Source organism: Elephas maximus, chromosome 12, assembly GCF_024166365.1.
Source record: "Elephas maximus indicus isolate mEleMax1 chromosome 12, mEleMax1 primary haplotype, whole genome shotgun sequence".
Taxonomy (NCBI): domain Eukaryota; kingdom Metazoa; phylum Chordata; class Mammalia; order Proboscidea; family Elephantidae; genus Elephas; species Elephas maximus.
The window spans coordinates 3,915,489-3,928,220 of NC_064830.1; the positions used below are offsets into that span (position 1 = coordinate 3,915,489).

Sequence of the window (12,732 nt, forward strand, 5' to 3'; positions counted from 1 at the left end):
GGTGCTGAGAGTCATGGGTCTGTTTTCAGCAGAAATATATATGACAGGAGAAGCTAAGCACACTTTCCTCCTGACTTGGTTCTTCACAACATGGCTTGTTATTGTATTAGATATGAATTCCCAGTCATCTTTATGTATAACGTTGTTATTAGGTGCCGTTGAGTTGGTTTTAACTCATAGTGACCCTACATACAACAGAACGAAACACTGCCCAGTGTCAGTCCATCTCACTGAATTACGTGTAAACAGTACTCTAAAGACACAGTGGCTGCAACAATGGGCTCAAGCATAACAACGATTGTAAGGATGGTGCAGGACCAGGCAGTGTTTCGTTCTGTCGTACTTAGGGTTGCATGAGTTGGAACTGACCTGACGGCACCTAACAACAAAGATTAAAAGATGCTGTAGTGGGCTTCTACTGCTTTAAGTTATTCATGACCTGCCCACCAGAGCTGTTGTGTGCCATCGAGTCGATTCCCACTCATAATGACCGTACAGTACAGGGTGGAACTGTCCCCACAGGGTTCTCTAGGCTGCAGTCTTTACAGGAGCATATCACCTCGACTTTTCTCCCACTAAGCTGCTGATGAGTTTGAATTGTAGGCCTTTTGGGTAGCAGCCGAGTGCTTAACTATTGCACCACTGGGGTTCCTTTCCACCAGAGTAGGAAAGAAAATCATATATAAAATGGATTACTCAGCTGAAGGATGATATGATATTAGGGAATCGTACCTAATTTATGGGTAACTCTTACTAATTTATCAGTGATTTTTTGAATCACATAGGCTACAAATATTTATTATGTATCATCCTACTTTTACCTAGAGTTTATTCTAGGGCAGAGAAAAGACGTAATGACAAAACACAATAAACGATATGTTACGAAAGATTGTATTGATGGTAATTGCTAGCTCAGTGATTCCACGGGATGTTTTTTGTTTATTTTCCAAGGGGAAAAAAATAAAGAAAATGTATTATGTTTTCCTATTTTATGTATTGAACAATTAAGTAAACAAAACAGCATAAAACAAATGCATGTTTCCTAGTCAGAAATACTCAGATTAGACTGGTAGCACATTCGTCTTTTAAATTGAGGGGGAATTATTAGAGCTGTGTTCACCATGCACTTTTTTATATTCCTCTGTATTGCTTTTTTATTAAATCCACCTCATGTACTTTCTTTCCAAGTTAAACACTGCCAAATTCCTTCTTGGTATGTGCTGTTACTTCTGGAAGATATAGTAAAAGTCCATAAAAGCCAAGTTATTACTAATATTAATTACTATTTTTCTCTGTCAGGATGGTAACTGGCAACTTGGAAAAGGTATTTTAGAAAGCTTTTCCAAAGCCATACGTGGTCATATTCCTCCTCTAAATTCTAGACTGATTTAACCTTACGTACGTGCTTGATTTTGTTTGTTTGTTACAGCGTATGAATTACAGAACTGCCCAGATCCTCCTCCATTTCAAAATGGGTATATGATCAACTCGGAGTATAGTGTAGGACAATCAATATCTTTTGAGTGTTATCCTGGATATGTCCTAATCGGCCATCCGGTCCTCACTTGTCAGCACGGCATCAACAGAAATTGGAACCATCCTTTTCCAAGATGTGATGGTAGGTTCATAATTTTTCTTGGGAGCAATTTAATTTTTTATGTGTATAATAATGTATGACAGATTAAATGAACATATTTGAAAAATTATTAATTCCTTCAACAAATATTTGTTGAGAATCTATTATACCAAACTCACTCTGTTTGCTATTTCAGAAATATACCATAAACCAGAAGGTAAAAAACAACACAGCAACAACAACAAAACAGTCCTTGACCTGAGGACATTATAAGGATAACAAAAAATTAAACGCAATGTTTATAAATATACAAAAGTCAGACAAAAAGAGAGTATTACAATGAATTGTAGATACAAAAGATGTCATATATTTAGAGAGTGATCACGAGAGTCTTTATTATGCCAGCAGGGTTTTGTATCACAGCAGTTACATCAGGTTGTGGGATTAGATGGGGGAAAGGGTATTATTAATTCTTCCCTACTTTTTATTGTTTTAACTTTTACAATATTCACACATTATTTTTCTCTTCCAAAAATTGATTTCATCTTTATAGTGGGCCTTGAAGAATATTTTGCTACTGAGAGATAGAGAACATTCCAAGTAAAAGAAACAAGTAAACAAAAATATGGTATAGGAACAGTCTTGGGGGAAAAGAAAAGTATAGTTTACTAGTGTATGATGACCCAGATTTCTTAAGAGATACTGGAAGTCAGGTCGGTGGGGAGCTGTGATGAGGGAGATCTGGACTCGTTAAAGGCCCCTATTCTGAGGAAGGATCAACACTTTACAAGTTTTGTGGGGCTACCTAAATTTTCATGAATTATTAGAGATTTTTGCAATATCAAGTTAAAATAAATAAATTAAGTGCTTTGTTTATGAAGAATGCAAAGGAAACAGAAAAGTTAGTATAAAACTAATACTCTAATGCTATAAATACATTACCTCTGAATAAAAAATAATAGTAATGATGAAATCATCAACTCTGTGGACCTTTGAAATGCTAAATGCTTATATCCCATGGGGAAAAAAAGAAAGGAATCTAGCTGTGTTTGAATTTCTGCTGAAGAAGTAAATTAAAAGAAAAAAAAAAAAGCCACCAGCAGAGTTTTTAAGCTTATTTTCCACCTTTGCATTTTTCCATTTATGTCATCATAAAAACAGCTACAAAAAACTTTAGCTGTATTTTTTTAAACCCTGGTCTTATTCTAATACACATTTAATTACATATTAACACATCATTTAAAAAATTAATTTTATCAAACCAATTATAGCAGTAACATAGCTCATATTTTACCAGTAGAGCACTTAAAAGGAAAAAAAGCCTTCAATACTAATCTTTATTTTAAAACATATACTTTTATATGCATAAAGGACTTTGAAATTGTCAGGATTAAAATGATTTCTTATTTGCAATTTTAGCCTGAATCCATTTTTTAGTGATACACACCTTGGCTTAATATTAAAAATGGAATCGAATATTTAATTTGATTTCGTCTTTTTTTTGGAGACCAGTTGACCAACACGGAAGTGAATGTCCCGACATGGAAGTGGTTCGTTAGTATGAGCATAACACAATGTATATTTTGTAACATAGCTTCCAGATGGTGACATTATTTCTGATTACATCAGATGTAACACTTTCACCATTCTCTCTCTCTTCATGCCAATATGTCATAAACAGAATAAAAACCAAACCATGAAATTCAAAAAGTTAGGCAGAAGGAATGATTTTAAAACAAATGTTATTTTACCTGTGAAGGCTACATTTCCTTAAAAAACAGACTTTTGGTTTCCTAAGAATGACTGGACTGTTCAGTCTGTCAGCGTTCAGATAGACTGTGGTTAAGTCCTCCGTTTACAGCCCAATGCCCTGGCTTAAAACTTATTTTATTAATGTACAGTGGTTTTTTTCTTCAGATTTATGGTTGGTATATAGGGCAAGTGTACTGAAAAACAGTCTTCAAATACCACAGACCTGCAGACTTCATAAGAATCTTAGAGAAAAATGTAGATACTTTGAACAACTTCCAGCCATCTCTATTAATAACTGACCAAATCAGAAAATTAACAGTCAAGAATCCTTAGTCTTCAAACATCAATCCAGAAACACAATTCATATATATGGAACCAATCTGTATCTACATGCTGAAAATATGTATGCACTTACTTATAGAAGAATCCAAAAATAGAAGAATATAGTATGTAAAATTAGTATATTCTAAACTTGTTCTAAAATACAATCTAAATGCATGACGTATGTTAACATAAGTAAAAGAATGTGTCTGAAAAGAGCTTGAGAAATCCAGACATTCTTTTAACCAAGAACTTATAATTATTTAGAAATCTCAGTTAAAAAAGGCTGTAATTATTAAAATATGGTTAAGAAGACTGTGATTTATTAATTTGCTTAAATATGCGTCCACACTTAAAAATATAGTTCAAAATTTTAAAATACTTCGTTGATTTAATTAATCCTTTATCGCTGAAATGTTTGTGTGGGTGTACTTTTAAGGTCCTTTTTTTTTTTAGAACTGATATAATGTACTTCACTTTCACGATACATGTATAAGGTGCGGGGTATTGGTAATTCAGCGGCAGAGTCCGCATGCTCCATGAATTCCCACCTAGTGCATCTCATATGTAGCTGCCACCCGTCTGCCAGTGGATGCTTGTGTGTTGCTATGATGTTGAACATGTCTCAATGGAGCTTCCAGACTAAGTCTAGGAAGAAAGGCCTTGGCAACCTACTTCTGAAAATATCAGCCAATAAAAATCTGTGGATTGATTGATCTTCACCTGATCATGGGGATGGTGTAGGACCATACAGCCTTTTGTTCAATTGTACATAGGGTTACCATGAGTTGGGCTTTGACTCTATGCCCCTAACAACAACATATATGGTGGGGAACTCTGTGAGAAAAATTGTTTATTAGGGTAACTAATGTAAATTGAAATAAATATGTTAGGAGCTTATTTTAGTTGTAAGCAGAAATCAATTTGACTGTAGAATCGACACATGATGTCCAACCAGCCAAATAACATATTGTTATGTACATATTTTTAAAATTGGGTTTACCAAATTGGTTGTTAAATACAGAAAAAAAAAATTTTAATAGTTCAAAATAAAAGCGACTACAAAAAAAAGCAAGTTAGTCTATTTATCCTACCCGTATTCATCAGTATTGTTTTTAAAATCCCTATTATCAAACAACATTTCCCAGGACAAAGTACACTTCATCTGTTCATCTGTAAAACATTGTGAGGAAGTCAGAGTAAGTGAAGGGAAAATGAGATCAGAAATACATATGGTGCTCCACACATGAGATGAAATTAAACATTCAGTACTTGGACATATTAATAAAGCAAAGAGTTTAAAATTCATGAATATTCATGACAAATATACTTGTCGGTTGTTCAACACTGCAGAATTTTTCTTCACACTCTTATTAAAGTGTAGGCAGAAATCTTAGTACAATCATGGCATAAAAAAAAAGTGCACTCTATCAATTATCTGTACATTTCTTAATGCATATTTAAAGTTTTTAAATTTAATTATTGATTTAATATCAGTTAATATGCTCTATTTTTCTATTTCTATTCAGAGAAAGTCACGTTGTTTGTACTTTATGGAGGAAAAGATAGTATAATAAAGAGATGTCTCAGTTCTCCTTGATCTTCTAGGCCTACAGAGCACAGTTCTGCCCTGACACACATGGGAACGCCATGAGGCAAAATTGGCGGCGATGGTGGTGGTCCCAGTTAAAAAGAAATAATTGCATGGGTCTCCGCTCATTCAGCTGGTGTCTGCCCTGCCCACCAACCAATCTTGCAGCGTCTTCTAGTCCTGGCTTCACACATGACCAAGAGTCAATTAGACACACACGTCACTTTGTGTATTGTAAACTCGTGAACAGAATCCACTCAGCAACTTTAGGCAGCGGTAGGGACTGGAGTTTGCTAGGAGCCCAGGAGTGGGGTGAAGGTTGTTTGTCATTTAAATGGGTGCTTAAGTAAATTTCACTTTAGGTGAGGTGTTCAGGTTAGATACCTCCATCCTTTCCAATAATGTTAATACTGGTTCTTGAATATTATGAAAAAATATGGCTTAATCATTTTTAGGTTCTTATTTTTCTTTATAGACTTGGTGGCTCAGTGTTTAAGAGCTTGGCTGTTAACCAAAAAAGTCAGCAGTTTGAATCCACTGGCCGGTCCTCGGAAACGCTAGGAGACAGTTCTCTTTCTATAGGGTTGCTTATGAGTCAGAATCGACTTGACGGCAATGTTTTTTTTTTTTTTTTCCTCCCTTTGGAAAAAATAACATGAGAACTTTTTTTTTTGTCTCGTTAACTGTGCTTTGCACAGCAATATTGTCTCCCAACATAAACTCTTAATTTTGGTATTAGTGTACATTTGTAAATATATAAATGGACAGGTACTTGTTTACTTTTTGGAGCACTAGAGTGGAGGAGGGTTTGGCATCTGTACCATTTCCAGTTGTAAGGCACCACGCGCACGTGCTGGTACTCTCTCTTCTCATCAGCTGGTTTCTTCACAGTCGTGCTTTGAAGAGAACCCCTTAGGCAGATGAGTCAGAAGCTGGGAGAGACCTTGTGACCTGCTGTGCAGCACTGATCCTGCCTGTTATTACAGAGCTCCCCACTGTGCTTTATTATTGATCTCCACTTCAGGGTCCACTTTGAACCTCACCTGCAGGGAAATGAAGGGGGAGGATGGATTCATTTCATGCTGAGCCAGGTCACATGCCCACTGTCTCTGTGGAATTAGTGAGACACCACTCAGATATGGAAATCCAAATACGCCTTTGATGTCACTACGGTGAGGGTAAAGACTTCTTTGGAACTAGATAAAGGGCAAGCCAGGGGGAGCGGTAGAGGAAATTTTGACTCATCTTTTTCAGGGTGTCTTTCTTCATCTCTAGAATACACAGCAGGAGGGCAAGGATTTTACCTTGAGAAAAATGTATGTGCACATTGATGTAGAATTATTATCTCAAGTGACAAATGGTGTTTATTCTTTTCCTTCATAGAACTTATTACACAAGTTGGATTTTTTACTTATTTAGTGTTAAATTGTTTAATACCTATCTTCAGCACTGCACAGTTGTCTCCACAAAGGCAGTGGTGAAGTCTTTTGGGTTCACTTCTCAGCTGTAAGCACATTTCTTGGTACATAATTGACTTTCCATAAGTATCTGTTGACTAAGTGATGAACTGATACATTGTTTGAATATCACAGATAAATCATGGCAAGGATAATTGGCTGGTTCAGTGTCATGGAGCTATTAAGTGATACAAAGAATATCAGAGAACGATTCTGTGTCCTACCAAGAAAACCACCACTCAATTTCTTTTGCTTTTTAAGAGGATGGTGCTGTGTTTTTGGTTGGTTTGATTTCCAATGGGAAGGCAACTACTATATGTAATGCAGTAAGACAGTTACAAGATCCAAGTTGAAAAGTAAAACCCAAAAGAGAAATCTTAGAGTTATAAACAAAAATGAAATAATCTAACCTCAAGTTGCCTTCAGTGTATGCCAGCCTAATGGCATCTATGTGTTTATTATTTTTTTTTTTATTTTTCTCTTACTAATTTATCAATTTAACACCTATTTATTGTCTATTATGTACCATGATCTGAGCTTGGCAATGGGAATATATGGGTGGTTGGTGGAATGGAGGCAAAAACATAGTCAGTGCCTTCTAAGCATTGGCATTGTAATGGGCAGGAACACCTGGCAACTGATTACAGCCATGTGGTGTGTGAGACAGACCACGGCATCTCAGGGAGACCTAGCTTAACCTTGACTGAAGCAAGCAGAAAAGGCTGGAGGGAGACAGTGACATTTGAGTTGAATTTTGAAGGAAGAGACAAATCCACAGAGGTTGTGAGGTCAGAAAGGAACGCGAGCTTTTCCTGCAGGAGGGATCAGTGTGCATGAAGCTGAGGAGCACAGCAAGCAGTGTGTTGCGACTTCAGTTGCCATTCAGTTGACTGTGAATCATGGCGACCCCACATGTGTCAGTGTGGAACGGACTGTGCTCCACAGGGTTTTCATCTGGCTGGTTTTTCGGAAGTAAATCATCAGGCCTTCCTCCTGAGGTGCCTCTGGATGGACTCAAACCTCCAACCTTTAAGTTAGAAGATAAGCATGTTCATCATTTGTACCACCCAGGGACTCCTTGTAACTACAGCATAGGTTTTGGCCCCATTTTACGGACTGGCCTCATGGAATTTGCAGAAATGGAGGCTACAAGTGATAATTTGCTTTACTAGATTACAAACCCAGGTTTGTCAGGCTCCAGATCCCACTTATTTATATTATGCATTACAGTCTCAGTTCACCAGAGTCACTTCTGATGAGTTTACCTAAGACTCAGGCCCAATTCAATCTATTTCACACTGATACCTTTTTCTTCTTTGAAATCAATGTGTCTGTACATTTAAATTAGCAATATATCACGTACTGCCAGATGGTATTTCATCAATGCTTTTTTTTTTTTAATTGAAACTAAATATTTCTTTTTATCTTTTTTTTCTCTGTTTGGCCTATTTACCCAGCTGATTTGTACACCTTTGCAGTGAGCCTTTGAATGCCCCAAAGAGTCCTGTGTGTGACACTCATACTCCATCTGTTGGCTTTTGCTTTTGAGTTCAAAGTCTACTTGTTTATGGCTTTGATATACTCTACTGCTACTTTAATTAAAGAGTGGATCTTGGGTTATTCTACTAATATATGCTCATATCATTTATCCATAAATGAAATAAAATAGTTCTCATGGCAACAGTGCATATGAATTTATTAAGTAAAATCACAATAGACTGATTGAATATTTGTGGTGATTATTCACATTGTTGAAAGCTTGTAAAATATGGAAGTGCTTCAGAAAAACACCACTTCCATGACTTTATCCCATTATATATCTGCAAGAAAATTGACATTTCTTTGTTTCAAGGTAGATTTAAACACTGCTCTTTTTGATAGCCTGTATCGATTTTAGAAATGTGACCTTAAAAAAAAAAATTATTTTTAGTTATGTATTTATACTTAGTTTCCACAAGATCCACTTTGTCAGACTGACTTACATCAAAGTGTCCATTAGCTCAGTCACAGGTGATAACTATATATGTATATTTTAACTTTAATCTATGGGAAGGACTTTATCCTAAAGGGATTTTGAATATTTAAAGAATATATTAAATGAAACTAAGATAACTTAGCTTAAATGCATAATTCTAAGGTTTTAAGACTTTAGGGGAATAATTTTGACATACTAGTTACAGAGAAATATCTCATAATTATTTCTCATAAAGGGAAAGTTTTGGCATAGGGGACTTTAGAGATTTAGAATTATTTAACTCTATCCTTTTTTAAGATGGCTGTATTGGTCTTGGAGCCCTGGTGGCACAGTGGTTAAGAAAGAGCTTGATTGCTATCCAAAAGGTTGGCAGTTCGAATCTACCAGCCGCTCCTTGGAAATCCTATGGGCAGTTCTACTCTGTCCTATTGGATCACTGTGAGTCAGAATCCAGCTCAAAGGCAAAGGGTTTATTGCTATTGGTCTTAATTCTTCTCTGCTTCCTTTTTAGCTCCTTGTGGATATAATGTCACCTCTCAGAATGGTACCATTTATTCCCCTGGGTTCCCAGATGAATATCCAATTTTGAAGGACTGCATTTGGCTCATCACTGTGCCTCAGGGACATGGAGTTTACATCAACTTCACCTTACTGCAGACTGAAGCTGTTAATGATTACATTGCTGTTTGGTATGTGAATCTTTCAACTAAAAACAATTTGTAACTGTGATAAGCTATTCTGGCTTATCACTTATATGCCACTTTTATGGCAGATTGTATATTTAGAAATGAAGTGATAAGGTATATATTGAAAAATAAATTTACTAAATCCAGATATATAGAGAATAAATTTCATGTAATATATTTGATTTTTGCTACATGGTAGATGTTTTTTTAAGGACCCCTGGTGGTGTAATAGTTAAGTTCTCAAATACTAACCAAAAAGTTGGTGATTTGAACCCACCCAGCAACTCTGCAGGAGAAAGACCTGGCTATCTGCTTCTGTGGAGATTATAGCCTAGAAATCCCTGTGAGGCAGCTCTACTCTGTCACATGGGGTTGCCATGAGTTGGAATTGAATTCTGGACACCCAACAGCAACAGATATATTCATGATTATTTTTAACATATGAGAATATCCCAAGATTATTTGATTTTATGGTTTTAAGTGTGATTTTTTTTTTATTTTCATAAAGAAAACCTGGTAGGACCCTTTTTCCTTACAAGAAAATGATGTTTCTAGAACTACTAAAGAAATGACTATTAAAGAAATAACCTTTCCTCTATTCCTTATAAACATTACATGATTGCCCTTCCCTGTAATATGTAAGAAGTCTACTGAACTAGGGACTGGAGGGGGATATTTTAGCTCCGAGTCTCTTCCTAATTGGTTATGTGGCCTTGGATAAGCTACTTAAATTCTCCTTGACTAAATGCTCCTATCTGTGGGAAATACTACCCCTACCTTGCTTTTGGAGGTGAGAGTTTATGGGGAGAATAGGGAATAACAGTGCTCCTTTGATACTAATTTGATACAAGAGGAACTGCCTACTACAGGGGCACTAGGAGGGGAGCATGGGTCAGATTGGAAGAGTCAGAATGGGCTTTTTAGTCTTCACCAGGAAAACTGTAGGAGGTGGGAATTGTTCTGGCTACCGGAAAGGATGTAAGACAAGAAGACACTGTGACTTCAAGGAACTGGAAGACGTAAGGTATGGTGTGGCTGAACTCTTGTTAGAGTCCTAGAGAGAAAGAAGAGGTGACCTGGCAAGGATGGTTAGAGACAGATAATACAGGGCCTTATAAATCATGTTGAGGAATCTGGGCTCTGTCCTAAGAACGACGATGATCTATTTACAAAGTTTAAGCAAGAGGGTTATAAGACCAGGTTTGGGTTAGAATAACCAGTGTCATACTTTTTGTGAAGACTATATTACCTGAGGGAAGAAGGAAGGCTGGCTTTTGAGGAAGTAGAAGTAAATTGTGGAGGGAGTGACAATTACCTGAACTAGGAGCTGTGAGAATGAGGAGAAAGAGATAATTTGAAATATTAAGTTAACCACATGAAACTGCCAATTCCGAAAACAAAACATCCACAATATAATATCAGCAATTTACACGGAATGACCTTCATGTTAGAAAGTAGAATCAAAAGGTCTTGACAATTAATAGCATGTGGGGTGGCTATTGTCGGAACACTCAGGAATGAAAAAGACCAAAAAGCTTAGTCAACTTTATGAATATTAAACATCTTGATACTTCTAAACCCAGAATCCAGAGGATGGTTCTATTTTATTCAGCTTTTTTTTTTTTTAATATTTTAATTCAGTATCAAAATTCCATAAATCTCACATAAAATTAAATAGGTGCCATTGAATTTAGACTTTAAAATGTGGAAATTTAAAAGGAAGCTGATAAATATTCTTGCAGCCACTAAGATAAACGTGACCCTGTTTCTAAAATTCCTGTTAAAACCTCAGCCTTGGAAGTGAGGGACATATCTGCTCTACTTTTCTAGGTTTTGAATGTCAGTGCTGTAGCCTGGAGCACAGGGGTCAGGCCATTATGCTTTGACCAAGATATGCCCCACTGATAGAAGAAAACGGATTGCCAGTTTAAGATGTCATTTTACAGCTTGCCACTTAAACTGTTCTTCCTCTCTTTCCTAGGGATGGTCCTGACCAGAACTCACCTCAGCTGGGAGTTTTCAGTGGAAATACAGCCCTCGAAACCGCATATAGTTCCACCAATCAAGTCCTGCTCAAGTTTCACAGTGACTTTTCAAATGGAGGTTTCTTTGTCCTCAATTTTCATGGTCAGTTTATATTCGCACGCCGTTGATAAAGACTGGGAACTCTACTTGATTCTTTTTGTAGTGTTAACAGGAGCCCGCTGGTGTAGTGGTTAAGACCTTGGCTGCTAAGCAAAAGGTCAGCAGTTCAAATCCACCAGCCGCTCCTTGGAAACCCTATGGGGCAGTTCTACCCTGTCCTATAGAATTGCTGTGAGCTGGAGTTTGGTAGTGTTAACATACGCTTTATTTCCACCTAAAGTTCCTTAACTCTACCCTCAAGAGCCTCATAGGGTTTTCTTATAACTGATGTAAGACTTTCCTCTGATCTTTTTTGTTTAATGATATTTTTATTATTTCAAATCTTATCAAGTAATATTTTGTAGTAAACGGGTTCATTCTAAGATGATACACTATGATGAAACTCTCATATGAGGAGACCACTGAAATACATTTGGAACCTTTCATAGATGCCCTCACACATCTCTAGATGAAGAGCTGTACCAAATACTGAATAATTATAGGTGCACTGAAAGCAATCTCTAATGACTTTGACAATAAACTCTAAACAAGATGGGGATATCTATCTATATTTCTGTCTGTCTATCCGTCTGTCTATCACCTATTTACCTACCAACCTACCTATCATTCCATCAATTCCTAATTTCTCTTTTGACCACTGTGTCTCATGACAAGTGACAGGATGAGACTAAAAAAAAAAAAAGACTATTAAATTTAAATATAATAAGGAGCCAGACCATGGTTGAAGCTTTTCGATCTCAGAATTCCAAACACATTTAAAATATTTTTATTTAACTGTTAGAAGTTTTGAAACATTGTATACTTTCTTTTTCTTGGACTTTAGATTTTCCTTGGCATTAAACAAACTTACAAGAATTTGCCTTCTTAGATACTTACACGTTGGTTGTACGGTATTTCTTTTTGAAGTTTTTAGTGAGAATTTTTTAAAACAATCATAGGTATTTCAGCATATCTAAGCATTATAACTTCAAGAGGAATGATTTTTATAATGTTTTGTAAAACCAGCAAATGTAACTACAGTTTCTTTTTTTTTTTTCATAAATTATTTAGCTTTTCAGCTCAAGAAATGCCAGCCTCCCCCAGCAGTTCCACTGGCAGAAATACTGACTGAAGATGAGGATTTTGAAATAGGTAACATTTTCTTCCTTGCAATACCATTAACTCAACCTGATGGTTTTGTACTCATCTTCAATTGCAATAGTTGCTCAGACTAGTGAATGAGTAATTTT

The 12,732-nt window shown here is 36.3% G+C and overlaps 1 protein-coding gene across 1 annotated transcript in view; it reads left to right on the plus strand.

Moving 5' to 3' along the window:
• Positions 1-12,732, plus strand: part of CSMD1 (CUB and Sushi multiple domains 1) — a 2,087,969-nt gene that overhangs the window by 1,892,789 nt on the left and 182,448 nt on the right. Inside the window, exons 42-45 of the mRNA XM_049902971.1 lie at positions 1,430-1,618; positions 9,184-9,361; positions 11,340-11,485; positions 12,554-12,634. Of these exons, the coding sequence (XP_049758928.1) occupies positions 1,430-1,618; positions 9,184-9,361; positions 11,340-11,485; positions 12,554-12,634 (594 nt within the window). The remainder of the gene's footprint in view (positions 1-1,429; positions 1,619-9,183; positions 9,362-11,339; positions 11,486-12,553; positions 12,635-12,732) is intronic.